Source organism: Toxorhynchites rutilus, chromosome 1 (genome assembly GCF_029784135.1).
Source record: "Toxorhynchites rutilus septentrionalis strain SRP chromosome 1, ASM2978413v1, whole genome shotgun sequence".
Classification (NCBI taxonomy): Eukaryota; Metazoa; Arthropoda; class Insecta; order Diptera; family Culicidae; genus Toxorhynchites; species Toxorhynchites rutilus.
In genome coordinates this window covers 136,327,914-136,355,670 of record NC_073744.1, presented here as the reverse complement: position 1 = coordinate 136,355,670, position 27,757 = coordinate 136,327,914, and the positions used below count along the sequence as shown (strand labels likewise).

At 40.2% G+C, this 27,757-nt stretch overlaps 1 protein-coding gene across 1 annotated transcript in view; it reads left to right on the top strand.

Moving 5' to 3' along the window:
- The window catches only part of LOC129761466 (tyramine/octopamine receptor-like), a 56,252-nt gene extending 30,143 nt beyond the window's left edge, over nucleotides 1–26,109 (top strand). Inside the window, exon 3 of the mRNA XM_055759190.1 lies at nucleotides 358–26,109. Coding sequence (XP_055615165.1) covers nucleotides 358–1,395 — 1,038 coding nt within the window. The 3' untranslated portion in view covers nucleotides 1,396–26,109. The remainder of the gene's footprint in view (nucleotides 1–357) is intronic.
- Nucleotides 26,110–27,757: the final 1,648 nt, after the last annotated feature.

Sequence of the window (27,757 nt, the reverse complement as noted above, 5' to 3'; positions counted from 1 at the left end):
AAAAACGACTTCAATCAATAATTACGAAAATAAAATCCATTATTTTTGAAAGTTCAATATTTTTTTAATGAAAGGCCCATTGGCTTAATTTTGATATATCGATCTTCTAAATCGGTTCAGTGGTTCAAAAGTTATAATTTTGGAAAAAAAAATTTTAGGAAAAGTGGAAAAAATTTATTTTTTGGACCACCTTAATATGGAAATGGGCACCCTTATGAAAAAATTTAAAAAACGGGTCTTATGTTTTGCATCACTTGCGCTTGCACTTGCATCATTCTATGCAAGATTTTGGTTTCGTCGAATTATTTGCGTTTCACCATTGATTGTGTTAATTCACCTCTTTCTACTTCCTTCCAGGACACCAGCTTCACACGTCCAACGGGCACCAACCCGATGCCATCGCTTCCCAGTGCCTCATCCGTGTCGGCGGTAGCAGTAGGGCCGACGGCCGCCAGCGTCAACGGCCAGCATCCGACCAGCAACAGCAATAACAACAATCTCAGCAGCAGTATCAACCAGCAACCCCTGCAGGTACCACCGCTGCAGCAAATAGCGACGATAGAGCCTCCGCCACGGGGTCTTGCCGGTGGCGCTAGCTGTGGTGGTGGCGGCGGCGGCGGCCCAATGCCAATACCGGTGGTGACGTGCGATTTCGCGTCCGATATGTCCACCAGTGAGGCTGCCGATCATGACCATGCGGCCGTGGTTCAGGAGATGAAGGATACGCTGAAGGTGGGAAATGCCGGTGGCGGCGGACTAACGTCTCTTCCGCTGCTGAGAGGGAACAATGGTTCCAGTATGGCAGCTCGGCCAGGTTTAGCTAGGAATAGGGCACTTTCGGTAGGAATTGAAACGGATATGGTGAGTGAGTTCGATCCCTCTAGTTCGGACTCGGGGGTTGTCAGTAGGTGTGCGGTGGTCAAACCGCTGAAATTTAGACTGTGCCAACCGATATTCGGTAGGCGGGGGGCAAAAGGCAGGAACAAAAATAACCACGCCAAGGGGAACTGTGTGGGTGCAGGGGGCATGGGAATGGGTCAGCAAGCAATTTCCATATCCGCCAAACAGAACGATAGTGCTTGTAGCGAGATGGAACCGGCACTGCCGAAGCCAAAACCGCGTGATCCAGAGAAGGAAAAACGAAGGATAGCGAGGAAGAAAGAAAAGAGGGCTACGCTGATTCTGGGGTTGATCATGGGTAGCTTCATTGCGTGCTGGCTACCGTTCTTCTTCCTGTACATATTGGTACCGATTTGTCCGGATTGCCACATACCGGACTTTGCGTTTTCTTTAGCCTTCTGGTTGGGTTACATGAACTCGGCGTTGAATCCAGCGATCTACACTATTTTCAACAAAGACTTCAGACGGGCTTTTCGACGCATACTGTTCAAGTGATGTTTGGCCTACGTGTGCTGCTACCGCTGCGTTTCCCGGAGTATCGAAAAGGCTACGGAGCGTGCGGTCAGTGGTGCACAGCTCGGCGGCGGAGGCTACCGGGGAGGTTATCTGCGATAACCCCTCTAAGGGTGCTCTCGTTGTTAGGCATCTCTTCGCATACCACCCACCAGTATCTATTTCTTCGCGGCCTTGCCCGCTGTGGCGGTCACAATACAAGACTAACACCAAGCTAGGAATACGAGCATTGGGGGCTCGAATCCCACCCGAAGAGGTCTTCGATTTTACCGAAAAGGCTAGTTAAGGCAAATTGAAATCAAAACAACCAAATGGAACTCGCAAATTTTATACGAATTTCTACTGTGCTCAAGTTTAGATGTGAATGCCCGCCTCCCACCACCCACACCCACACATACACACAGTTCCAACCCTTCTCTGCAGCAGGGCTGGACCCATGAGCGGAAGGATACCCCGAGGGACAGGATTCATCCACATTGAAGTGTAACCGCAAACAAACGATAGCATGAGCAATAATTACTATCTAATTCTTCCGTGGTAAGTCACTGAAGGCATGTTTTATGTTCTAGGAAAAAAATTGTTATAATACAAACAAAAGTATAACCACTTATTTCGGAATTACTTAAGGATCGAACCAAAGAAACCAAAAAATCATCGTGTAAAAATGATAAACTTAGATGGTGAATACTGGTAAAGAGATGAGCAGATAGGATTTTTAATTAAAAAAATGAAGGAATCGTCTGGCGGAATAATGTGCCCCTATTAGTAAGCCTACCATGCGATTCTGTTCGACTGTGAATAGTGTAAATAACTTCGATTCATCACTCATATACACACACACGTACACAGACGCACCCAACACTTCACCGGATGGATACCATGTTTTAATCAAGCAATAAATCCACGTCTTGCAGCAAACGGGTCGAAGCGTGGATCTGACCCTGTAAATAGGTTCTAGATTCGTTGGAAATTCTTTGACAAATTTTAAGATGATAAAAGGATAAAATATAATCAAAAAGTTCATTTTGTAAATAACTGTTACTCTCCCATGTATCGATAGCTATTCCTATACAAGCAAGCAAGCATCTGTTTTGCACTATAATTTTGGTACTTCGATAAGTGTTACACAGAGAAATTGTATAAAAAAAACTAACGTTATAGGTACGAGAGGAGTTCCCTGGTGAGGGAACCCCTTAGTCGAACCCCGCTGACCCCAAAGTGCTCCCCCAACTTTTTTTTACGGTCGGATACTCGGCGGGTTGTTGGCGGGAGGCTGACATAAACCATGAAAGAAACTAAGTGAAAACTAGAGCGCCCCCTGCGCCGAAGGCTTCCGAGTTGACGCGTTGGAAATGCGGAAGTAGTTTTTCCAGGCCTTCCGCGGGAGCGGGAGCGGGAGGGGGCCTGGGAAGCTGGCGCTTGTACAGTCGGACCGTTTCCCTCGACTCGGGCCGCGCGGGGGCGCACAATTAGGCACAAGCGGAGGTGAGCGGAGCGAGAACGCCGCGCGTAAAAATGTTAAAAACAGATTACAAAAAATTAACCAGATGGAAGTTAGCATTCTAAATTAATACGACTTATAATCAGCTAAGTGTACATTTTTCTCCACACGAATATGCTAGCGAACAAAAGAGGATACATTTTTGGTGTGTTAATGCGCAACGCAACATAACAGTTTAGGAAGTGAGTAACGGAGAGAACACGAGAGAGTTTGCTGGTGAATGCTTAGTGTCTATTTAAATTAAAACCTGAATAAACCTACAGTGGAAACTCACGATCGCGTAACTATCGTAAACTAGAGCATTTCGACGGAGGGTCTATAGTAAGTATAATAATCGAAAACATTATTTTTATACAATTTGACGTTATGGTGTTTAGGGGATGAGGCAAATCAAGAATAGCCAAAAGCATTGCCATATTCATATTTACTTTCGTCATCCACTAGAGACGGTTCTCTATGTTTTCCTGCGTCACTCGGAGACGAAGGCACAGTCACACAGAACAAAGGTGCAAAGATAGAACTCACACTTACGCAAATTGGATGTTGTATTTTTCTCGTATAGGTATATACATGTAAATGAACGCCAAAGGTTTCTACATAATTGGAGTATAAAAATGGTAAACAAGCAAACAGTGATCGAGCAGCGTTAAGCAGATTACCAAAAGCCGCTTTATCATTACCGATTTTCTGTGAATTTCCAAAAAAAAAGTAATTCAATCACCAACACTCCCCATAAATACATGTACACACAAACTGACACGTTTTCACTTTACTCAGACTGACTGATTTTCGTGATGTTCTAATCTGTAGAAAAAAAAAATAAACCTGAGAGGAGTTGGAACTAGAGCGGATAAAGGATTCAAATAGTTCGAAGAATTATAAAGTCAAAATACAAAATACTAATTATTGTTCCTTTGAAGCTCATAAACATAGTCATAGTTTAGAAATTGATTGGACAATGAGTGAAATTGATCTTCAAAGAATTTCTCGCAAAATTGGTTGTAAAGTATTTCCCATTTAGAATTTTTCAAACAAAAAACTCTTCTGCTTTTCTAATGAACTTGCGAATTTCTCACTGAGTACCTCCCATCATTTTCAACACAGTGACATTGTCAACCGAATCTGTCATATTTTTCCACCACGCTGGACAATTGCCCAATTGCCAAAAATTTAGACAATTTGGTGGATTCATTCTTTCTTCAAGTCAATATGATTCTGCTTATACCATTCTAGCTTCAGTGTTCTCGTGTTCCAAAGCGTTGGACCTGGGATGGAACCTTGAAACCGAGATGTTCTTCAGTATCGGTTCCCTGACTGTGTTGTATACCAGGATACGATTCGCCCATGCCTCTGCATCCTTCAACATGCCAGAAAACATAAGTTCTAACAAATTTAGCCATGGCTGGGTGACGCTCATGAGCGGTAGCGACTTCTGGCGTAGGATCTGTGGTAAGACTGCATTACCAGTTTCGATCAAAATTCCATTCCAATTCCACAGCATTTCAAATCTTTTCATTTTTTTTACTGGCTGTTTCTTGAGCATCTACTACCTTGTCAAGCTGTCCATAATTCGCTGTAACATGACTGATCTCAAATTCAACATAGCGCTGTCGTCGCGATCCTCATTGAATTAAATCTAGCGCAGCCGTCGCAATCCACTTCATTGAAACCAAGCACGGTCGTCTCGATCCGCCGTCAATTTATACTAGCGCGGTCGTCGCGAACCGCTTATAATTAAAACTGGCGCGGTCGTCACGATCCGCTTTCAACTAAACCTGGCGCGGTCGTCTCGATCCGCTTTTAATTAAACCTGGCGCGGTCGTAACGATCTACTCTTAATTCATACTAGTACGGTAGTCGCGATCCGTTTTTAAATAAACCAGGTGTGGTCGTCTCGATCCGCTTTCAGTTTTATCGAACGTGGTAGTTCCGACACTTTCTACATATCTGATCTTACATATAAGCACATCACTTCCCTTCATATTCATTTTTTTTTTGTTACTTTAACCCGCTGTGCGAAACCAGCGATTCAATTCACACGTTCTGGCCTACCCACATTTGAATCAGCATTGAATCATATCTCAAAGTCAAATACCCGTCCGTTAATCTAAATCATTAAACTGCACGCCTTAGCATGAGGCATTTTGTATCAACTGTCTGTAAGAAATACTGATAGAAAAAAATTAGTTAAGTTTAGATTGTTTGGAGTAACTTTGCTTCCTTGGGCATGGGGAACGAGGAATCCAAGTCCCCCCATGAGAAAATTGTCATCAACCAGCAACAGCAATCACAGCAGAACTTACTCCCGGTTATTCCACAAGAGGATGGAATAAAATCTATTTACGTTATCGCGCTTTGCTGTGTGACATTAGTGATTGGAATCGCGGTACGTCTTTTGTAGAATGTTGTACAGATCGACTAATCGGATCCAGCAACGTACGGAGCATGGACTCCACTGCATAATCATATCGTACAACACAATATAGGGAAACCAATGACTATCAACCCAATTCACACCGTACTTGAACGCAACACTTCCATTCACCGCAGTCCACCACGATCCATCATGAAACGAAAAGTAAAAACAATAATAATAATACCCGCATTCAACAACTTTACAACCGCCAAAAACAGCAAAACAATCACGATTACCAAGTCCGGACCATGCCATGTTTTTTTTTTCAATTCGACACTAATTTCCACTTCGATTTTCGACAATGATTTACGTATTTGATTTCGCTTTATCACCACGTTAAACAACCGGCCAAACTCAATCTCAAACAAGTAGCTGTGCTACAGAAAACTCCAGCTCCTGACAGGATCGCCAATGTGAATATCCGGGCTACTTGGAGTCTACGGTTTCGCCCCGGGGCTCGGTAAACACGTCTGACCTCTGCTATGACTGGAACAAGGAAGCCCCTTTTCCGTTTGACATGTTCAGATGAGCTGTCGGACCGAGCTCCAGGTCTGCTTGTCGGCTTGCTATAAAAGGTGTATATATGAATGGTGGGATGAACAAGTATGGTGAGACAATTATATCGGACAGTGCTGCCAATACGCATTCTGGAGTCCACACAAGACCGTCATCCAGGCATTTCTGCAGCACCATTCTGAACATGTTGCGGACAGCAAGGATTGCCGATTTCAGGACCACGTTGGTGATTCCGTCGGGGCCGGGTGCTTTTTACATCTTTGAACGTTTTGTCACCGCGATGATGTCTTCGTTGGTGACTTGTGCATTCTCGCCTTCGTCCTCACCGTACAATTTGGGTGACCACGTCGGTGGGTCGTGCTGCGGAAAGAGTCCATTCACGATGACCTCGAGTTTTTCCGGACATAATTCCATGGGAGTCGTTGAACAATGCGATATGCTCCACCCCAAAGATTTGCGTCGACGTCTCGACACAGCACCCTATAGCAGTTTGGTTTGCTCCTCCAATTTAAAGGCGGCTCTGGTCGCCCGGAACAACGCGCGGTACTCCTCTATTTCTACATAGGTTCGTGCCCTCTGGACTCTTCTTCTGGCTCGTAGACAGTTAGCGCAGAGGATGCTGAGTGTCTCGTTCCACCGGAAGACTGGGCGTTGGTTATTCGTCGGGTCCAGTCTTCTCGACATCGCTGTATCGCATGCCCTCAATGTTCCTGTCAGTTCGTCGGCGCTCAGACTAGAAGTTCCGCTATTTATGCGTAGTGCTTCGACAAAGAGCATCTTGTCAAAAACCTTTGTCCTCCACTTCCGGTCACAGGTTCTTGTTCTCCGTATCACCGCAGGATTCCGTTGGCAGACACTATACAGAATTGCCTGGTGGTCGCTGGTGGACTCTCCATTTCGTGTATGCCGAGTAAGGAAACTCTTCCTGTTTATATACTTTTTAAAAAAGAGTTTTATTAAATTCCTAACCTACTTATTCCCTAGCCGACGTCCAGTGTGAGAAAAGAGAGCGAGCCACATGGCTGTGGCCTTTTTATTATTTCATTCTGCTGAGTATGCATATCGCATACCGCTGACGATGGATGTGCCGCGTGGCGTGGTATACCGGCTGGATTTCCTAACGGCTCCCCTTTTAGTCGAAAGTCGTCCTCGGCTTTCCTCAATTATCTTGCTGTGGTATGAACTTAACCCTCGGTTTCTTCTGAATATATTCATCTACAATGTCCTCCATACTACCCGTTGGCGTGTCTCCCTTGATAACGATTTTGGTTCTATTGCATGGTGGAAGTATGTTTTTGATGACCAAGGTGAAAATGATTCCAAGGATGATTAGAGTTGTAACGGAGAATGAACCAAAGGATATCCACTTGAAGGTGCGCAAACTTCCGTGTATGTTTGTCGTCGTCAAGTTGAGCTTGTGCAGGTGTTCTCGATGATTTAGATGAAGTTTCTGTAAGTAGTCTAGAGGCATACGATTGATGATTTCAGTGGCGTTTACCTTTAACCCGGTGGTTGGAATAAAAGACGTTGCAGGTCCTTCAGCGTCGAGATTTGTATACTCCTCTCCATTTAGGTGGATAGTACATCCGGAGAACTGAATTAAGAAAGATCCCTGCAAGTCTTTCGTGTGTTTGAAACAGCTTGAAGACATAGTCATGTTTGCATCATTTACAACGATATTGGCGTCGTTGATTTTCTTTACAAAATTTTGACCATACGTTTTCTCAACCATACATTGGGCAGAACTTCCACTCATTAGTTGTTGAATGCATGCTCCTGCTACTTCTAACTGCGACTCCTGGCAAATGTAAAGTCCTCTGGTTTTAGGACATAAATTTTGCATATGGTAAGATTTGGGTCCTTTTAGATAGTAGTTTGAAGATAGATGAACACGTGTACCATTGGTTATGACTGGTTCGATGTAGTGTAGCTCATAAATGACATCCTTAATTCTTGGAACTTTTAAGGTGTAGATAATTGAATGTGAGGTTCGAAGAACATAAGCGCTGGCGATGTCCAGAATAGTGCCGAAGGAATCTAGTTCGAAATTGTTGCTGGTGAGAAACTGTTGTGCTGCGAAGATTTCTTCTGGGCTGATGAGGCGGCTGCTTGGTATATTAAACCTAGCTAAAGTTATAGCCTCCTCTACTATCTCTAAATTCTTGATGAGCTCATCTAAATTAAATAAAAGATTAACTGATTCAAATCCATCCATTGTTTCATTATATGACTTGTAATAGTCGGTAGCTAGCAAAGAGATAGTTTTTGTTAAGTTATTGATTCTTTCTTCAAATTGCTTGTTAATTGCTGTTTGCTTATTATTTTGTTCAATTAGTGTATTGGTAGTGGTATTAATGATTTTCAAATCTTCGGCATCCGGGCTGCCTGATATATATTTCCAGGCTTTTCCTAGGGTTTCCCATCGTCTGAATCGTCTAATATTTGGCGTTTTCAGTTTTTCAAAAGTTATTAACAATTTTTCTTGTTTAGATTTTATAAGTGGGCTCAGGATGTGTCTATGTGTTATCTTTTCATTTGCAATTACAATCAGTTTTTCAATAATGGATTCAATAGAACTTACATTTACACGGTGGATAATTCTAACATAGTTATGGCTTATTCTCGCAGGTCCTAATGACACAACAGCTAGAGGGTTTTGATTTAAATCGTGTATGCGGACATCGCAGTGTCCGCCCTGGAGTAGTAGACATAGTCTGGAAGGAAGATCATATAAATGAGGGGTTTAGATAGGAGATCTTTTGATGTCGAGTGGCGCAAAGATACCGTTATTCGTTGTTGGATCCATATAATCCTTCAAAATCCTTGTTAGGTCTCCATCCATTTCTATGAAAAATGTGTCTTACTTGACCTGGAAAAGTATTATATATTATATGTGGGCTCTTAGACTTATCCTTAGTAATTTTTAATATAAGCTGGTTCTTGTATTTGTTGATAATTTCTGGACCATATACTTCGTGATTTTCAAAGCATTCGCTTTCCAACGTTTGAAGATTGAGTTCCATGCGGGGAATCCTGGAAAGCCCATCCGCGACTACGTTTTGCTTTCCTTTCTTGTAAATGATTCGAAAGTCGAACTGTTCCAGATAAAGCCGTTGTCGGGTCACTCTGCCAGTGGCGTCTGTCAATTTTAGTTCTTTTGTTAATGGTTCATGGTTTTAACCAGTAGGCGGATTTCTTCTTTGTTTAAATGATCGGCAGGAAATTTTAGTTTACCTGTACTGCATTTGTCTTCCAACAAGTAAGGATCATTATCGAATGGTTTCAAGTTGTGATTTCTTTTCTTTCCATTTGCAGACAGAAATACTGTTGCCCTGTTATCCTCGGCTACATATAAGCCAGGATTTACAGTGACATTTGAGTTGATATCTGTTTCATGCTCAATTAAAAATGTGCCATTCGATGTAGTACAAATATCACCAAGTTTTTCACGCCACTTGTGGAAATTTATGTTTGAAGGATAGTACTTTGTGAAAGAGTACTCTCTGTTACCAATTTTTAAAAAATGATGTGTTGTATCAATGATTGCGTTCATGCGCGCTAAATTTTCGTAGCCTATAAGGCCATCGAAAAATGGATGAAATTTAAACACGTGGTATGGCAATTTTTCACTGAAGGATTCTGCGAACAAATTAGCATGTATAACGCTATCTATTACAAATTTACCATTTTTGTTTGTTACAACCGCAGGATTAGATACCTTGCTAGCGGTTTTGACATGTTCCGGATTTATATACGACTTATTGGCCCCTGTGTCGACCAGAAAGTTTAAATAACCTTTCGAAGTCGTAAAACGAATGTATGGTATAAAATTCAAGTTCGAGAGTTTTTCAATCTGACCACGTGAAAATTTAGTTCATTGGATTCCACTGCGATATCTGATTCGTCGTCATCGTCATCGTCATTGTCATCGTCCGAGTCATTGTCCTCTATAGCGCTTTGCGCTCCATTTGATTCATTATTATTATGCTCAACCCGCGCTCTGTATTGCTGATATGGTTTCTTATGTTGTTGTTGTTGTTGTTGTTGTTGTTGTTGCTGTTGCGGTGGGGGTTTATTAAAATTTAATTTACTTTGGTGTGCTTGATTTCCGAATGCTTTTGGTTTTACCGTCCCTTTTGCGCGTGTCTCGGCGTTAGCATTAAGCATAACTGCTGAGTGTGCTTCATCGAGTGTAGAAGGTTTAGAATTTCTAATAATGGACGCAAGTGGCTCCCCTATATTGTCCAAATATTTTGAGACTGTTATCATCTCGATAATTTCGTTTGGTGAAAGCGGGTTCATTTGAAGATTAGCCTTCAACTTAGTATTGATTTCTTTAACCTCGTTAAAGAATCTCGAATTGTTTTCGTCACCTTTACGGATATGGAATAAAAGTGAAAGGTTAGTAGTAAAATCTCTTTGGTCACCGAAGTTTTCGACCAAAATTTTCTTAATCCCCTGTAAAGTACTGGGATTCCCGTTGGCACATAGAATGGTGCGTGCCTCACCTTTAATTTTGTTTCTTATTGCTCTGAGATAGAACATGTTTAATGTGTCAGGAGCACCCTTTCGTCCCTTCACTTTAAAGGTATCGTATAATTCGTCAACTTCTTCCAACCACGAGTTTAATTCTCGTTTGTTGCCCGTGAACTCGGACAAATTTTTGATGGGATCTGGCAGGCGATAAAGATCGTCATTCTGCCCCCCGGCGAGCATTGTTTTAAGCTCCTCAACCGTGTTACGGAGCTGCTCAATTTCACTGCACTTTTCGTCTGGCATTGTTTCGGTAGTTAAGTATAATTAAATGTGTGTACTTACACGATTATTTCCAGCATTCGATATGCTGATATGTAGGCCCCGAGGAGGCGGGCAATAGTTGTCGTTCTGCTAGGGGCGATGTCCAAGCGATGCTCCAGAATGATTATTCGGTGCTGCTGCTGGTGATCACTACTAAGCTTTCACTGTCACTTTGTCACTTTTTTTCTAAAACCTCCTGATGGGATCCTACCGGCTGCGCCAGTAAGGAAACTCTTCCTGTTTATATACTTTTTAAAAAAGAGTTTTATTAAATTCCTAACCTACTTATTCCCTAGCCGACGTCCAGTGTGAGAAAAGAGAGCGAGCCACATGGCTGTGGCCTTTTTATTATTTCATTCTGCTGAGTATGCATATCGCATACCGCTGACGATGGATGTGCCGCGTGGCGTGGTATACCGGCTGGATTTCCTAACGCCGCCAGTAATGGACTGCAGAAAGTGACATTGATAATGGATTCGCGGCCGTCCTTTCGGAAGGGCCTGCTGGGGCCTACGTTCAGAAGTGTGACGTCTAGCGAGAGCTTCTAGTAGACTGTACCCCCTGGCGTTGGTATATCTGCTTCGCCATTCCTCAGCCCAAGCGTTGAAGTCTCCTCCGATAATGACTGGTTGGCCGTTGACCTTATCTGTGAGTATGTCCAGCATCTCGTGGAACTGCTCCGCTGACCATCTTGGGGGTGCATTGCAACTACCCATGAAGATTCCGCTGATTTTGACGATCACGAAACTTTCCTGTGAGCTCTCTACCCATTCTTGAATGGGATACCTTCCCATCACCAGTATTGCAGCCACCCCTGCTTTATCCGCCACCCAGTTACATCTCAGCCTCCCTAAGAAGCAGGGCAGTAGGGAGAAATTTTCGCTGTAAGAAGGTTTTTTTGTTTAGGCTCATTTAGCGTTCCAGATGTATCATAGCCGAATTTATTCGTGTACATTTTTATCTTATCGATAACATGTAGTATCGATAACATGTACACAATGTCGCCTTTTCGGCGTTAGAGTATTCCTGTTGTTCGAATATTCACAGTTAGGCCGTACACCGCGGAACAGAGTTGATACGAGGCTTCCATTGTTGTGTTATTAATAGCACCAATTATCGATTCAGCAGACTATATATGAGCGGCGAGAGGCTGGGATCACCATCACATGATGATTGTTGCGTGGATGTAGTAGCTAGGATAACGCACAAAGATGAACAATTGAGGGCCCTGAGTTTTGAGCTCATGATCGTTCGCTTTGTGGCGGACACGCAACCAATTTATATAGAACGATCCTCTTCTGACTACCCCCTTAGGCCCTTGTTCCCCTTGATTAAAAACTGCAAAAAATTGGCTTCTTTCTACGACCAACCTTTCGGCCCGAACGGTGCGAAATGAGTAGGTGAATCGTTATTTCACATCGTTCAGCGCTACCTCTCGTGTAAGGAATTGTCCTGTGTGACCAATTCCAGGAAAAAGGAAAGGCGGGCTTGGGCTATAGAGGGTTAAGTAGCATGACACATTGTGGTACATTGCATGTTGACAGATTTCCAAACAATACTGTCGCCGGCATTCCCGTAGAGTATTCCCTGAGCTAGTTCGCTGCATCTGTCGGATCGCTGAGAGTAATGTCATCCTCTTGCAAAATGGGGTTGTGAGGTCTCTATTTCCCATTTAGTGCGTTGACGCGGCTCCAAAGTCCAACAGAGGATTTGTTCTCTTTTATGGATTCCAGAAACCGCTCCAGCTGTCCTGCTTCGCCTTCCTGATCAAGAAGTCGGAGGACATTTTGCAGGCTGCCCAGTCAGCTTAATCGTAAATCTATTTTGAGGCAGCGGCAGCTTTAGATCGGGTACCATCGTCGGCCGTGTGCCACCTCAGCCTAACCATTAAGTTGAGGCAGGCTGTGGAAACGTCAATGGCTGTATTACTTGTACATTGACAGATGGTGTCCATGCCACATCGTTGAAGACCGAGAGATCCAACACTTTCCAAGAGCTCGGCGATGATGGGGCGATGAAGGGTGAATACATCTGGTGTTTGCATTCCCCAGTTATGGTGGTGAGCGTTGAGGTCCTCTAGGATAATTTTGGGGTTCATCATTATGCCGGGAGTTCGGGTTCGATTACCATTTTTTGTCAGAGAAATTTCCTCCGACTTGCACTGGGGTCACGCGTATTCTAGAGCTTACCACTCAAAATGCTTTCAAGGCGTGTTATTTGGCATAGGAATCTCAACTAAGTACTAATGAAAATAATACTCCGTTGAAACGGCGAAGTTCCTCTAGGAACACGTTAGTTAGAAGAAGGAGACGAAGATGTGAAGTGATGTACTTTTTTTATAGGATCGGGCTTGTGGAAGGGATTGGAATCATGTTAAGTTTGAAAGCGGATCGAGACGACCGCGGTGGTATAAATTGAAAGCGGATCGAGACGACCGCGCTGGTATAATTTGAAAGCGGATCGAGACGACCGCGCTGGTATAAATTGAAAGCGGATCAAGACGACCGCGCTGGTATAAATTGAAAGCGAATCGGGACGACCGCGCTAAGATTAAATTGAAAGCGGATCGAGACGACCGCGCTGGTATAATGAAAGCGGATCGAGACGACCGCGCTAGGTTCAAGTGAACGTGGATCGCGATGACCACGGTGGTATAAATTGAAAGCAGATCGAGACGAGACTGGTATAATTTGAAAGCGAATCGAGACGACCGCGCTGGTATAAATTGAAAGCGGATCGAGACGACCGCGCTGGTATAAATTGAAAGCGGATCGAGACGACCGCGCTGGTACAAATTGAAAGCGAACCGGGACGACCGCGCTGGTATGAGTTGAAACGGATCGAGACGACTACGCTGGTATAAATTGAAAGTGGATTGAGATGAGACTGGTATAATTTGAAAACGGATCGAGACGACCGCGTTGGTAGAAATTGAAAGCGAATCGGGACGACCGCGAACAAGTGAACGTGGATCGCGATGACCACGGTGGTATAAATTGAAAGCGGACCGAGACGACTGCGCTGGTAATATTATGGAAGCAGAAGAAAGAATTAAATGATAATATAATGCTGCTTTATAAGAGGGCAACATAAATTTTTTGGGGAAGAACTGAAGAGAGGCAAATTTTCTTTCTTTTATTCCCAGGATTTGTTTTTTTTTAGAATGGGGAGAGGATGTGTGGACTCCAGAATGCATATTGACAGCACTGCTATTGAAGAACAAGGCTCCAAATTGTGCGCCAAAGAAATTTACCTCCGAGTATTGTCTGGACATTCGTTGGTGTTGCTCGAGTTCCCATATGGAGTGCAATGATCGACGGTCAAGGATCTACAGGTCTTCCAGGCTATTATACAACCCACCGATGTTCCACTGTCGAAGGATTGAATTGTGTTAAATCAATTTTTTTCTAAAATTTTCTGTATATCCATTTGGATAATGACACTCCTATAGGATCTGATGTAAATGATGAAGTGGCGACCATCTATCAAAATATAATCGATATGAATTTATGCTGATTGTGAAAATCATGGGCGAGCTAGATAACATTCTTGAAGGCACGTGAATATTAATCTGCCAATCTCACTGAAATGTACTTTTCAAAATGAAGGCTCGAATGCCGACCGGGAGTGAAAATTTCCAAACATTAATTGAAAATATTTGAACATATCATTCATTGTACAAAATCTTACCAAGTCAAAATTGAGTCAACAAACTTCTTCATCAGCTCTGGGATCTCATCAGACTGAGAAAAAAACAGGAATCACATTCCCTAGCTGCCTTAGCTCGCAATGTTCGTTCCAACGCAAAGTGACAAACCTCCTTCCCTTCCACACGCATCAATTCGCTATTCTCGATTTTCCGTTCGAGACGACCAGACGTTGAGGTGACTGCGAAAAAGTTCCTAATCGGGCAAACGGCAGCAGCAGCAGCACTCATCATCACAGCTTTCAATCTCATCCTCCGGGCCAAGGTTTTGGATTAACTTGGGATTCTCCCACCAGAATAGATTGTTATTCCATTCCGGAGGTCATTCTGTTTGTCTCCTTAGCCCTCGCCTACGGAGACAAACTTTTCTCGAAATTCAACCGGGTTGATCACCTCAATTTCGAAGTGATGAATCCCCCCATTCAAAAGAAGAAATAAGTGTTAATGCGAAGGACGAACGAAGGGATGTACGCAACTGACAGCGTCCAAAAATTAGATTTCTTCGCTTCGTTCGAATGCATCCGTTCCCATTCCAATGCTGCCTCAACGCCGCACGACAACACGATAACTTCGGGGGGACAGATAAATTGCGAAAAGTTATGCTGCTGCTGACGAATGACGCGGAAAATTGCAGCTGTCAAGTGGGATTTTTCATTCGAAGATTTTCGCTTCCAATCCGGATGGCGGATGGAATATGGCGACGGACGAACAAAGTTAAGAGTTGTGGCTTGAAACATGATGAGTTATTATTCAGCAGCCGGGAGTGAGGCTTCGAGACGGCGAAGTTCTACTGGCAGTTGAAGACAGATGCTCCAATAGCACGCCACAAATGTTGCGTCCGAATATGTTTTCTTCTGTACAGAAGTTGTATGCTTCGGTGAAAATTGTGGATCGTGATCGTTAGATTCGCTAGCTGTATCTTTCCTATATTTCCTGCCGGCGCAATGGAAGATCCACCCTTGTTCGAATACGACGAATCGAGCATAAACGCGTCAACGCTAATCAACTGTTCGCTGTCAGCAGTGAATCGATCGCTAACTGTATTGGGCATCGATGGCATTGTTTCACCGCGTCGATGCCTGCCGCAAATCTGATTTCCGGGACTCCTCGATATAAAAGAGACCATTGTTGAAGCACAGCTCTCTATTGGTTCATTCGCTTGGGTCGGTAGCAGCAATACAGCCGTCACGAAGCGAACATTAAATTAGAAAGTAGCGTATCGTATCCAGCGGTGTCTTCCAGTTTTTTTTCTCGATCCAGTCATCCAGTTGAACCCTGAAATCTTCCAGTTTTTTTGAAAATCTTCCAGTTTTATCCATTTTTTTATATGTGTGCTCTAGTTTTACCCGTCTTATGTAAAATAAATTTCCTTTTTTTTTACACAGTCAACTCAGTGAACTGGATGAAAATATACTGTTTTTCAGTCGTGTTTTATCGCCCTCTGGACCACCGCGACAGGCAAGGTTGTAATTTGGTCCTTTCCAATTCGTTCAATTTGTCGATGTTTTGTCGAAAATGCCAAAGCTAAGAGCTTCCTAAACACTGGAAACTTATTAAACTACTTCAAAAACAGGGTATCTCTTATTTTCTCTTTTATAGTGACTTTCAACACAGTTTGGCTCGTTTGTCACTTTTACTTCAATTTTTGGAAGAATTTCGGAAGTGAGAATTGAACTCGTGACCTTAGCGTGAGAATTATGGATGTTATCACTACACCAGATCGCTTCCACATAGAGTATTACTCAATTTTTTATCTTATTTAACAACCTACCCAAGAAGCAACGTGCTACACTGTCTTTCAATTTATATAATTATCAGATGTTCTAGGTTCTCCAAACCATTCTGAAATTCAGACCAATTGATCCACCATTTCATCAGCGACTGGTCAATGTTCACAAGAAAACTTACCCAAAAAAGTTCATAGAGCCCGCGATCTATGCTGGCTTTGAGTTTATATAAACATCAAAGGTTGTAGATCCTCCAAATCATTCTAAAGTTCAGAAGGTCGTAGAGTAAATGGTCTCCAATGTATTTAATTGATATGAATATAAAACCCAAGTAACCTTGCTTTCGTTTGCATCAATTGGATATTGGTTTCTCATGGTCACTCAAAGGATTTTTAGTACTAAATATCATTAATTATACGCATAATCTGAATTTCCTTTAAAGAGCACACTTTGCATAAAATGTGTATGTACCATAGTGTTTATTTTGCAAGAACGGATACTATGCATTTTTTTTTCAAAAATATTTTCTCGAGCTAGAAGAAATATTGAGGGATAACTCATTTTGATCTTGATAACAAAATTAGGTTTGGATAAGCCTGATATAAAACTTGAGAGAAACAGCTTCTCAATACCAAAATTTGATGATTTCAATACCACAGTAATATTTCAGTTGTTTTGGCATTGAATATGCTTATTTTAGTATTAAAATAATATTGTGGGAAGCTGTTTATGCGATTTTTGTTTGTTCTTTTACCTCGAATCTCATGCTAATCCGTACCTTTTTGGGGTGTCGAACTGTGTTGTGTTCATTTTCATCTACTACGATACACCTAAGTAAAATGTTCTAATATTCTTTTAAAATGCTCAATTCAGAAATATTCATCATGTGCTGTTATAACATGGTACGAAATTTTTCTAGAAATCTAACACATAGGTAACTACACAAAACAGTGCATGGAGACGTCAGTTTGACGTTTTTGCGTCAAGTTTTGCCCAAATAAAACAGTTTCTCAAATATTATGCTCGATTGGTGGGAAACGCAATTTTGATGTGCTCGAATGATATCATAAATTAATAGTTTATTTCGCCATTTTATGAACTGCATATAAATATTACACGCAACTTCAAAGAAAATTGTAGTATTGGAATGGGCAAAAATTTTGTTTAGATAAATCATAGCTGATCTTCTTAAAACAAAACGGTTTTACTGGATCCAGTTTTCTTCCAGTTTTTTTAAGAGCAATCTTCCAGTTATTTTAAAAATATTATTGGCAACCCTGACCGTATCGTAGTCGAATCAATTGATTGCAAAAAAAAAATTGCCAAATATTCTTACCTGAAAGACGATTGGGTTCGTACCGAACCATCTAAAAATCACTTACCTATGTCACTGTTGTGTCCTCTGAAGAGCTGAAAGTCAAACAAAAATTGTTTATTCTACTGAGCCGTCAAATAACACCAATCAACGTATACATTCATTGTGATTCATATTATTTTTCGGATGAACGTTAAATTCGGGTAAACTTTAAATTAACGCTTTCACATAAAAATAGAAATAACTTCAAACACTTCACAATGTTTTTATATGTATTCAAATGTTGTGTTCGATACAAAAAAAACTGACACACCTGTATTGAAAGTCCTCCCGCTTTGGATTAAGCTACACTGATGACTTCTGTGATGAATGTAAGTAATGAAATGTCAACGCTACGGAATACGAGGGGTGCACCGATGTAATTGAGATAACTGAAAATTTGAATGAATATTTATTAAAATCACACTAAATTCGAACAACTTTTTTGTGTAATTTGATCAACAGTTGACTAGAGTCAATACATGTGTCATGGATGTGTGGATTGCACACTAAATTGACCGAGCACTCTGGCACTTTGGAAACTTCCTTTCAATTAGGTTGTATCACGAGAGGTTATTCGCTTACGTAGAGTTCCTTTATTATTCACCTGCGGAAAAAAATCGCGTTAACAAAGGAACATTCGGAGGTCATTTGGATGCAGCGACAACGAAACAACTTCATTCTATTCATCAATGTTCTAAGAAAAATTCCACAATCATCATCCTCCCTATCCGTGTTTCGCCAACATTTTCATTCACTTAATAACAAGTTTTCCAAACGACCAACAAAAAAAACCGCGCATCCCTGCCCACATTTTTGTGTTGTCACAAAAAGGCATCCGAGGCCAGCGAACTAATCAAACAGAAATTGCTCTAATGAAATGTGAATCATCTGCCCTGGTACTGTTTGTCAAGTTGAGCGGAAAAATCTCCATCAAGTCGAAACAATAAATTTGGCAAGTGGGCACAAACGAGAGCAACGGAGAAAGCTTTCCAAACATCCGCCGGTAATGACTGGATTTTTTTTTGTTTTTTGTTCGGTTCCTTTTCTGTTTCATTGGCGCGCAATATCGTCTGCAGAAAAACAACTTTGTTGCTTTTTGCCAGGAATAAACCTGTCATCTTCCTTAATGAAACGTGTCAAGTACTCACCCCTTAGGACTGTGGGAAGTCCTCACTCATTCAGAGACGGCTGCAAATTTCATCCAAAATTATCCGAAGACAAACAAGTTCAGCAAATGGACGCAACGTGGTGGGGTGAAACCGAGGGCACCCATTTATTGACATTCCGATCTGTGGACCGTTTGGGGAACCCCCGAATGGTACTTGACCGGGTGACAATGGGCACCGCGCGGAAACGCGCCAAAACAGGAAAGGTGCTAAAATGGAAATATGAAAAATGAAGTTTTTAATTTGATTTCAGGGCTTTCCGTGCTCTCTCGGTCTGTAGACGGGGGCCAATGCCGGATCCTCTGTCTTTGTGTATCCGCCGCAAGGTGAATTCCTGTGCCATCATTGTCTTTGTCGGGCCCATCCTGAATGATTTTTTTTTCTACCGAGGATTTTACTTTGTGCGAAGAGTCTGTCTGTGAAACAGTAAATAAACGAAATTTGACTCTGTGTATAGTGCCCACGTGTGGGACCATCGGGTGATGTTTGAGTTTAATTTGTTGCTTTCTCGGTAGGTTTCCGTTCTGAGGAATTGTTTAATTGGGAAAGTTGAAAGTGTACCCAACATTGTTTAATTAGTGCAGTTGGGGACTCACAATTATTAATAATAAACTCTGTGTCATTTTTGGTGCCTAATTGAAACCATTCCATTTGGTATCCTCTCCCTCCGTTTCTACGAAAATATGCAAGTATCTGTAGAGCAACACTCACAACGCCCAGCTTGAGTGTCATTTGGGAACCATTTCTCGGACCTGCAACAGTTTTCATTTTGTTTACCTTTGAAAGACCCTTCGGACTGAAACACTTCACAAAAACACTCACAAACATTTGTCTTCCTCGGTGCAGACGTGTCAAAAGCAGTAGTAGCAACGAGAACTTATCTCGAAACACAAACATACACACACATTCACAAACACATGCCCCCAAAAGCTCACTTAACGCTCATGCAGCTCGGAAACGTCACATCGCAGCTCAAAGTTGGAAAACAGTAATTAATCAAATCCAGTCGGAACGAGTGTTAACCGTTAGGAACGATAACCGGAGGTTTAGAGTTGCTATGTGTAATGAAATCGTGCCGTGAAGATAGGTTAGAATCGAAAATGCACAAAATAGACACCAGAGACGCGTGTGCGGTGTTAATAGGTTTAGAAGGAATTTTTCTATACTTTTAATCTATTTTTTTTGCCTTCGTAAGCCTGAAATCGTTTTTGCAGATCATGTGCTGTTTTGTTTAAAAAATGGTTCTCAGAGAAATCTCTTTTGCAAGTTTTATGTAACGAAAAATCATACTGAAATTCTTTCAAATTAGAGCGCCTTGTTTTTTTTTGTAGGCTTAAAATCATGATGTCATCAAAAAGGTATATCGGTAATCGACACTTCCTGAACATGACATTATGCTCCGAAGTTTTTATTCGTTACATATATCCTATTTATCTATTCATAAATCACGCATTCTTGAGATAAATGTATTTTTAATATGTTTTTGTATAAATCTGATAGATAGTAAATTGCGTTACGTAGGGGGGGGGGGAGTCAGGTGCTTCAAAATCCGGATTTTTAGCGTTACGTAATTTGTGCACGACGCCTAATGAAACTTGTTTTGAGTTTTCATCGGAGAATGTCTGCTCATTAGTAAATGAAATATATTGGAGAAGTGTGTAATAAGCACCCCCTAAGCGAGAATGGATTTATCTTGACCGTGCTCTTAAAATTTAAGGTAACAACTACGTCCGTACGTAGATTAGTTAACTCTCAGTCATCTGTAATCGTTCTGTATTTTAGATACTGAATAACAAAAGTGCTACGAATTTTATTTTGTAAGGCGCCCAAATTATATACCATACGTTGATGAATGCTGAGAAGTATAAGATGCTCATAAGCTGTTTCTCTCAGAGACTTTTGTTTTATCTGTATTATAGTGACTTTCAACACTTTTGGCAGGTTCGTCACTTTTACTTCCATTTTTGGAAGAATGTTGGGAGTGAGAATTGAACTCGTGACCTTCAGCGTGAGAAGTATGGATGTTACCACTACGCCAGATCGCCTCCACTCTCTCAGAGACTGTAAAACTCAGAGAAACAGGTTGTATGAATGAGAGATGTGTCTAAACGCGCCTGCCGGGCAATTTGATCCGCCTGATTTTCTCGTAAACCAGCAAGAATAGAAATGCAATGGCTATAGGCAATCGTGCTGATCAATGATAGAATCCTACCAAGCAAGTTTTACATTTGTAACATGCTTTAAAACAATAAGAAACATAATTTTCTTTGGGAGCGATTTTCGATTTAATTTTCTACATCATTTCTACAAAGTTTTTGTTACTTGCAACCGATTCAGAGGCGATAACTGTGAGTCATATTTATTGAATCGAGTTCCCAGTGGATATCTCAGATGAAGAAAACGGTAAGAAAGGATTCATTTCCTTTTCAATTTGATATTTTCCGCATCAGCTTACCATCGGGCAGTACGGCATATCCTCGATCGGGGCAATTTGCTCGCTTTCGGCCGGATAGCATTCTCACGAGAGAAACTGCTTGTATGTGAGGGATGCCAGATGATTTTTTCAAATGACACGAATAGATGTCTTCAATTGTAATCATAATGAACAAAAATGAGCAAACCCTCACGATATTTCTAAATCATGTTCGATAAATCACACAAACAATTGCTTTCACATACTTTGAAATGACCTCAGTATGTTTTCCCAAAATTAAATGTCTTCAAAACGAAAACATGTCTTCACATCTGGCATCTATATTATGTGCTCAGAGAAAGTAGGAAAAAAAAGAGCGCGTACTGGAGAATTAATGCACGAATACAGGGAGAACACACTTACCGGAGAAACGGTTTCTTCTTATCGCAGGTGGGCATGAAGTCAATATTGAAGAAGAACCCAAAATATGGTGACACGCAGACGCGATTTCGAACAAATTTTGTTACTGTATAGGAAAGCCCAATTTTTTGGACATTCGGATCGAATTCATCGAAATGCATCGATGCTTCAAAACTATAAGCATGTATTTTCTAGTAATCTTTTGGGATGGTGGAACATATTCCTTAGTTGGCACGTATGATTTCTAAGATTTGTTCGAGTTTTGGAACTTAATTGACATACTTTGTAAGCCCTATCTCCCACAGGGCTTACGGGTCCAAAAATGAAAGTTTGCCATAGTTTACCATCTAGTTCTGATCAATTTCATGTCAAATCGGCCGACCGCTAACCCGACCTTCTCCGATTTTTTCGGGACATGGTACTTATAATGGAAATTAGCTAAAATCACAATTTTCATTGTCATACGACCAATTTAAATTACGACTGTTGTTTGAAAAGGGTGTATTCAAAATCATTGATCTTGCTTTCAAAAAATCGTAACTCAAAATCCAACAGTTTGATTGAAATATGATGTTTAACAATGTTATTAGAAAATCAATTAACTATTTATTAGAAATAACATTTTAAATACACTGTTAAAAAATCTTACTCAAAAATTTAATTTTATATTAAAACACCCTTGGATATTTTTTTATATTTTAATTGAAAAATACTTCTAATTTTACAAAATTTGACGTATAGTGGTGGCGTGTTGAACTCACCAAAATGAAGATATGATTTTTTTTAATTTATGAAATTTATACTATTTTTACAATACTTTGTGAAATCGTGTTTGTTTATCAAAAGTAACATAAAAAAAAGAATCCTAGAACTGACCGTTCTCGAGTTATAACCGTTTTAATATAATAAGAATCATGTTCAAGAAATGTTCGCTTCTGTTGGACACTAAGACTGAGGTTCCGACATTTTACTAACATTATTTTACGGGGGTCTTCGTAGCCACTTGGTTGCGCGTTCGCTTACTAAGCGATCGATCGTGAGTTCAAATTCAGCGCCCTCAATTGACCATCATCAGCGATGAAAATCGATTCATCCATACAACTGCTCTTCTCTGCAAGAAACATCGGGCTGTTGTGCTATAAATAGCACAACAATGATCAGCTGTCTCCGCTGTCTGATCTGCTGAACAATGGAAGAACAGAAAGAATACCCTTACGCCTAAATGGATGCCACTGTGTAATTTACCATAATGTAATGGAACAGAAAAAAAATACCATAAACATGTACATGTACACGATTAAAACCCGGCTCTGTTACAGCTCAAATGCTAATGAGCCTAAAAATATAAACAAATGGAATAATAAAAAAACATTATTTCCATTATAAAAAAAAATCTTATATCGCGAGAACGGTTGGTCCTAGGGTAAAACATAGTTTTCTATGTTAAATCGCATGTAGATTCTATTTTTTATGTGACTTTTCTCAAGTAGTCATGATTTCAACAAGTATTCAAATTACATAAATTTTCAAAAATTCATATCTCCATTTCGCTGAGTTCGAAACGCCACTACTATACTTCAAACTTCATAAAATTAGAAGTGTTTTCCAATAAAAATACACAAGAAAAATAGCGGAGGGGGGGTGTTTTGAGATATAAAAGTTTTTCATATTAAATTTAGTTTTGGAGTAAGATTAAGAGATCAGTGTATCCAAAATGCTATTTTTCATAAATAGTTCATTGATTCCACAACAACTTTGTCAAACATCATATGTCAATTAAACTTCTGGATTCTGAGTTACAATTTTTTGAAATAAGGATTAATGATTTTGAATACACCCTTTTAAGAAATCATTCGAAATTTTAATTATTCATATGACAATGAAAATTGTGATTTCAGGTAGTTTCCATTATAAGTACCAAGTTTCAAAAAAAAAATCGAAGAGAGTCGGGTCAGAATTTGGTGTTTTTTGTTCGATTTGGCGCGGGATTGCTCTTCTATAGTTATGAAACACTGACGTTTTTGTTATTTGAATGTTTCATGTCTGGATAAAACAATAAATTCAGATGGACAGTCGTATAAATGAAGATGGTTATTATATCTTACACTATATGCATCATTTCAACCGGCCTTCTACATATCTCTGGAAAAAAAAATTAGTGGATGTGACAATATGAACCATAGTTTATATTCTGGACAAATTCTCAAGTTGACTTCGTATGAATTGGTGTAATGATGTATATTAGTGCTCATTCCGACATCTAAATCTGATTGCCTAAAACTGCCATCAAGGTTTTTTAAATATCGTAGAGTCAAACACAATTTTGAGGAAAGCCTGGATTCCTCTTCTTTCATTCGAATAAGTGTAATAATTCACTATAGATAGCGTAATTCCCCGTACATCGGTTATTTTTTCTTTTCATTTTCGGTGAATTTTTCTATATTTTTTTAAATAGAATCATTTGAAATTATCGCGACAGCTCATCTTAATATAATTTGCAAGTGAAAATCAAAACAAAACATGTCGACACAGTGTTTCCAGTTAACAATCGTTGAATTATCGATGTCAAATAGTAATTAAACCTATATGTTCTAAAATGTGTTTCGCTGTGTTCTTTTGAAACATTCGCGCTGTATTTTGCTGATGATTTTGGATGAACCTTACGCCCAAATAGACCACAAATCTTGAATTTAGGTTGAATATCTCATTTCAACACTATTAATTTTATTTAATAACCACAACAGCACATGACACGCAAAAGATTTCCACATTCGAAAAAAAAACCGAGAAAGGAAAGCCGAAAGGTTACCAAAAATGATCAACGAACGCATTGAAAACGCCCTCTTCTCAGCAAGTTCAAGCGAAGCAAATACTTGCCAACCAACGCATAAACTGATGTGTATAAAAATGACCGCGTAGATATTAAGTAGATGTACCCACAGAAGAGCTAGTTAGGGAAAATACTCCAAACTTCCAGCCAAAGCCGGGAAGGTGGAAGATTTAAACAAATAACCGAAAACAAACACTCACACACAGACACAAAGCGAAACAACGAATTATAGTGGTGCTATTTAAGAAAATTGTCGTTGCCGTGTTGAGAATAAATAAGCGAGAAAAGAGAAAGAAGTACGCCAAAATCAAACAAAGGAAAACAAACAGGTCGTCAAATTCCGTTCGTTGATCATTGAAAGAAGTAGCTTTTCAGGATGCAATAGACAAGGGCAGCAAAAAAAAGGATTCCCCGCTCGAACAAAAGGCGGGCTGGAAAGCAACGGTCTAAAAAGGCAACACAGAGCCCAGTTGTCCTTTTAGACCGAATGGTGGCCATAAACAAGAGGAGGATCGAAACTCGCTGAATGAAACCTTTTCTTCTATCCTACTAATAAGCGAGCACAAAGAGAACGTATAATTACTGTTGAACGAACAATCTGAGAGTTTATATATATTATATATAGTTTTTTTTCTCTTCTGTCCGAGCAGAAGCACACCTTTTTGGAAGCGAAATCGTTACTTCGTTATGGATTCTAAAGCAAAGAAGCGCTAACACAAAGACCAATCAAATCGGTAGGAGAAATCTAATTTTAAAAATGTTAATCTTGTATAATATAATTCGTCGAACACAAATTCACTCATACACAGTCACAGTCATACCCACACAAATAAACGCACGAGCGTCGAAACTAATCCCCACCAGAATGCCAAATACTGTTAGGATCGGGGAATGAAATTAATCACACAGGTTCGAATGTGGCAACATTCTGAATGTTAATGGGGCGAATAAAGTGAACAGGAAGTACGCAGTTAGGCAATCTCTCATCTATATAAAACAAATATTCGAGGAAAAAAATACACAAGTGTAAGTGAAAATGACTAGAGGGCAAACAATTTTAACAGTTCTGTTAGATTTGTACTGTCAAGAAGAAACCAAAACAAACAAACAAAAATATATATATATATAGATATATATTAACTAGGAAAATCAGTAGCATAATTTCAAGTTTTCTATTGTGTAATGATTTTTGAAATTTTATAACAGATGAAATAAAACTAGAGGAATTATGAGGAAATTCAAACTGATGTATATTGTTACCATATTACGTGATAATAATGTGTACCAAACAAAGAAGAAGAAAAAAACAAAGTATCTTATATAAAATTAAACACAAAACTAAACAAAAATGATGGAATTTAACAAATAGAAAGAAAACATCACCAAAAAAGCATTCATCGTCGTAAAAGCAAAGAATCAAATTCAACTTCATCAACTGTCCATAGAACGCCGCTGTCGTTTTTCATCACAGAAAAGAAAAAAAAAAGTAACTGGAAACTAGTGAATTTAAAATGTTGAATTATTGAAAACTCGAGATAACTACCATTAAAAACAAAACAAACAAAAAAAGTAATCAAAAAAAAAACAAAACAATACAATCGCAAAAAAACTTACACGAACTCAATGCTGAAGCAAAACAGAAACTACTGTCTATCTCACTCACGTGCACCGGTGGTAAGAGGGGAATGAGGGTAGGAAATCGGTACGAGTCACACTTGGAGACGGGGAGTATCAATGGTAGATAGTCGGTTCGGTTCGTGTGCAAGTGTGATTGATGAGTTCAGGAAGGACGGAAGGAATCTCAATAAATATAGTCTACGGTGAAAACAAAGGAAGGAAAAAAATACACACAGTAAAATTAATTTCAAAAAATGGTGTTGCGTCATTATTTCATCTGGAAAGGTATCCGAAAGAATTGCAGGTTATGTTTGTTATACATACCTTCAAGGGAGTTTTTCGACTTACGGCGGATGAAATTTTTCTGCGAGAATAATGCCAATCCAGGGAAATCACAGGAATATAGATGAAAAGGTGAGTATTTGAGATAGTTTAACCCATTCAATACTTCAAATGGTGGCTCTGGAAAACCCGTTTGTTATGTGAACTGAACTGAACATCAAACGGGTTGTTCTCTGGTTTTCTTATATCGATGGTAGGGGGAATGATCTTGGTTTGTCCGATTTTGGGTGTTTTAACGCTACTAGTAAACGCTGATCGGTTTTTCTTCATCAAAATCACATAAATAAAGACGAGTTTGGATTTGTTGAAAAGCCCCAAGTCTCTAGTTGCTAATACTACCATAAAGCGTTGAAATTAATCAAATGTTTATATTTTTGGCGATTTTCCTCAAAGCGAAATTATGATCATGGTTTGTTCGAAAAATGATCATGTTTTGCCCGGTTTTACAAATCACCATTTTGGACGAAAAAATTCTGTTTACAATATTTGTAAGTGTTATAATCCATAAAAGGTCTGAATATGTGCGAAATAATCATATGGTGATGGAATAAAAATTAGCTCAAATTGAGAGCGCGTTGACACCAATAGAAGGTGGATTTTATAATCCTTTGAAACATGTGAATCCTTAAAAATATGCTATGAAACTACTGTAAATCATGAAAAAGACAATTTTATCTATATGTTTAGAAACATTTGAATAACTGATTTGACGCATTTGCCCTGAATTAGAGCATTAAAAAAAGTGGACAAATCAAAATCATTTACCATATTAACAAATCCAACGCTCTATCTGCCAATCGTCACCAAGAGATCATGGTATATTATCAGAACGTCGGCGGTATCAACAGCAATGTTGACGATTTCCGATTAGCTATCTCAGACCAATGCTACGATATCGTTGTACTCACGGAGGCTTGGTTAGACTCACGTACGCTTTCTCACCAAATGTTTGGCTACGACTACGAAGTTTTTCGTTGTGATAGGACTACCGATAATAACCGTAAAGCCAGAGGCGGAGGGATTTAGTGGCTGTGAACTCCAGACTCAAGGCGAGAGCTGTAGAAAACCAAAAATGGATTTGCTTGGAACAGGTATGGACGGCAATCACACTTGGCGACCGTACTCTATATCTATGTGCGTTGTATATTCCTCCTGACCGAATACGAGAACGCGAGACCATGGCAGACTGGCGTACTACGACGAATGAAATCTTTAAAGAGGGCCGCATTGAGAAGGTTCACTAGACACCGAACACAAACTCTTCAATGCCAATATGCAAGAATCAACCACGAATACAAACGTATTGCTAAGCAATCTTTCCAGCATTATCAGCGTGGAAAACAAAGAAAACTCAAATTACGCCCAAAGCAGCTTTGGAATTTTTGTGAACGAGCAACGCCATGAAGCTGAGCTGCCATCGTCTATGACGTTCAACGGAAGCGTGGCTTCTACCCAGTAAGATATCTGCAACCTATTTTATGAAAAATTCGCCAGTGTTTTCACCGATGAAAGGTTGAGCGACGACCACATCGGGAA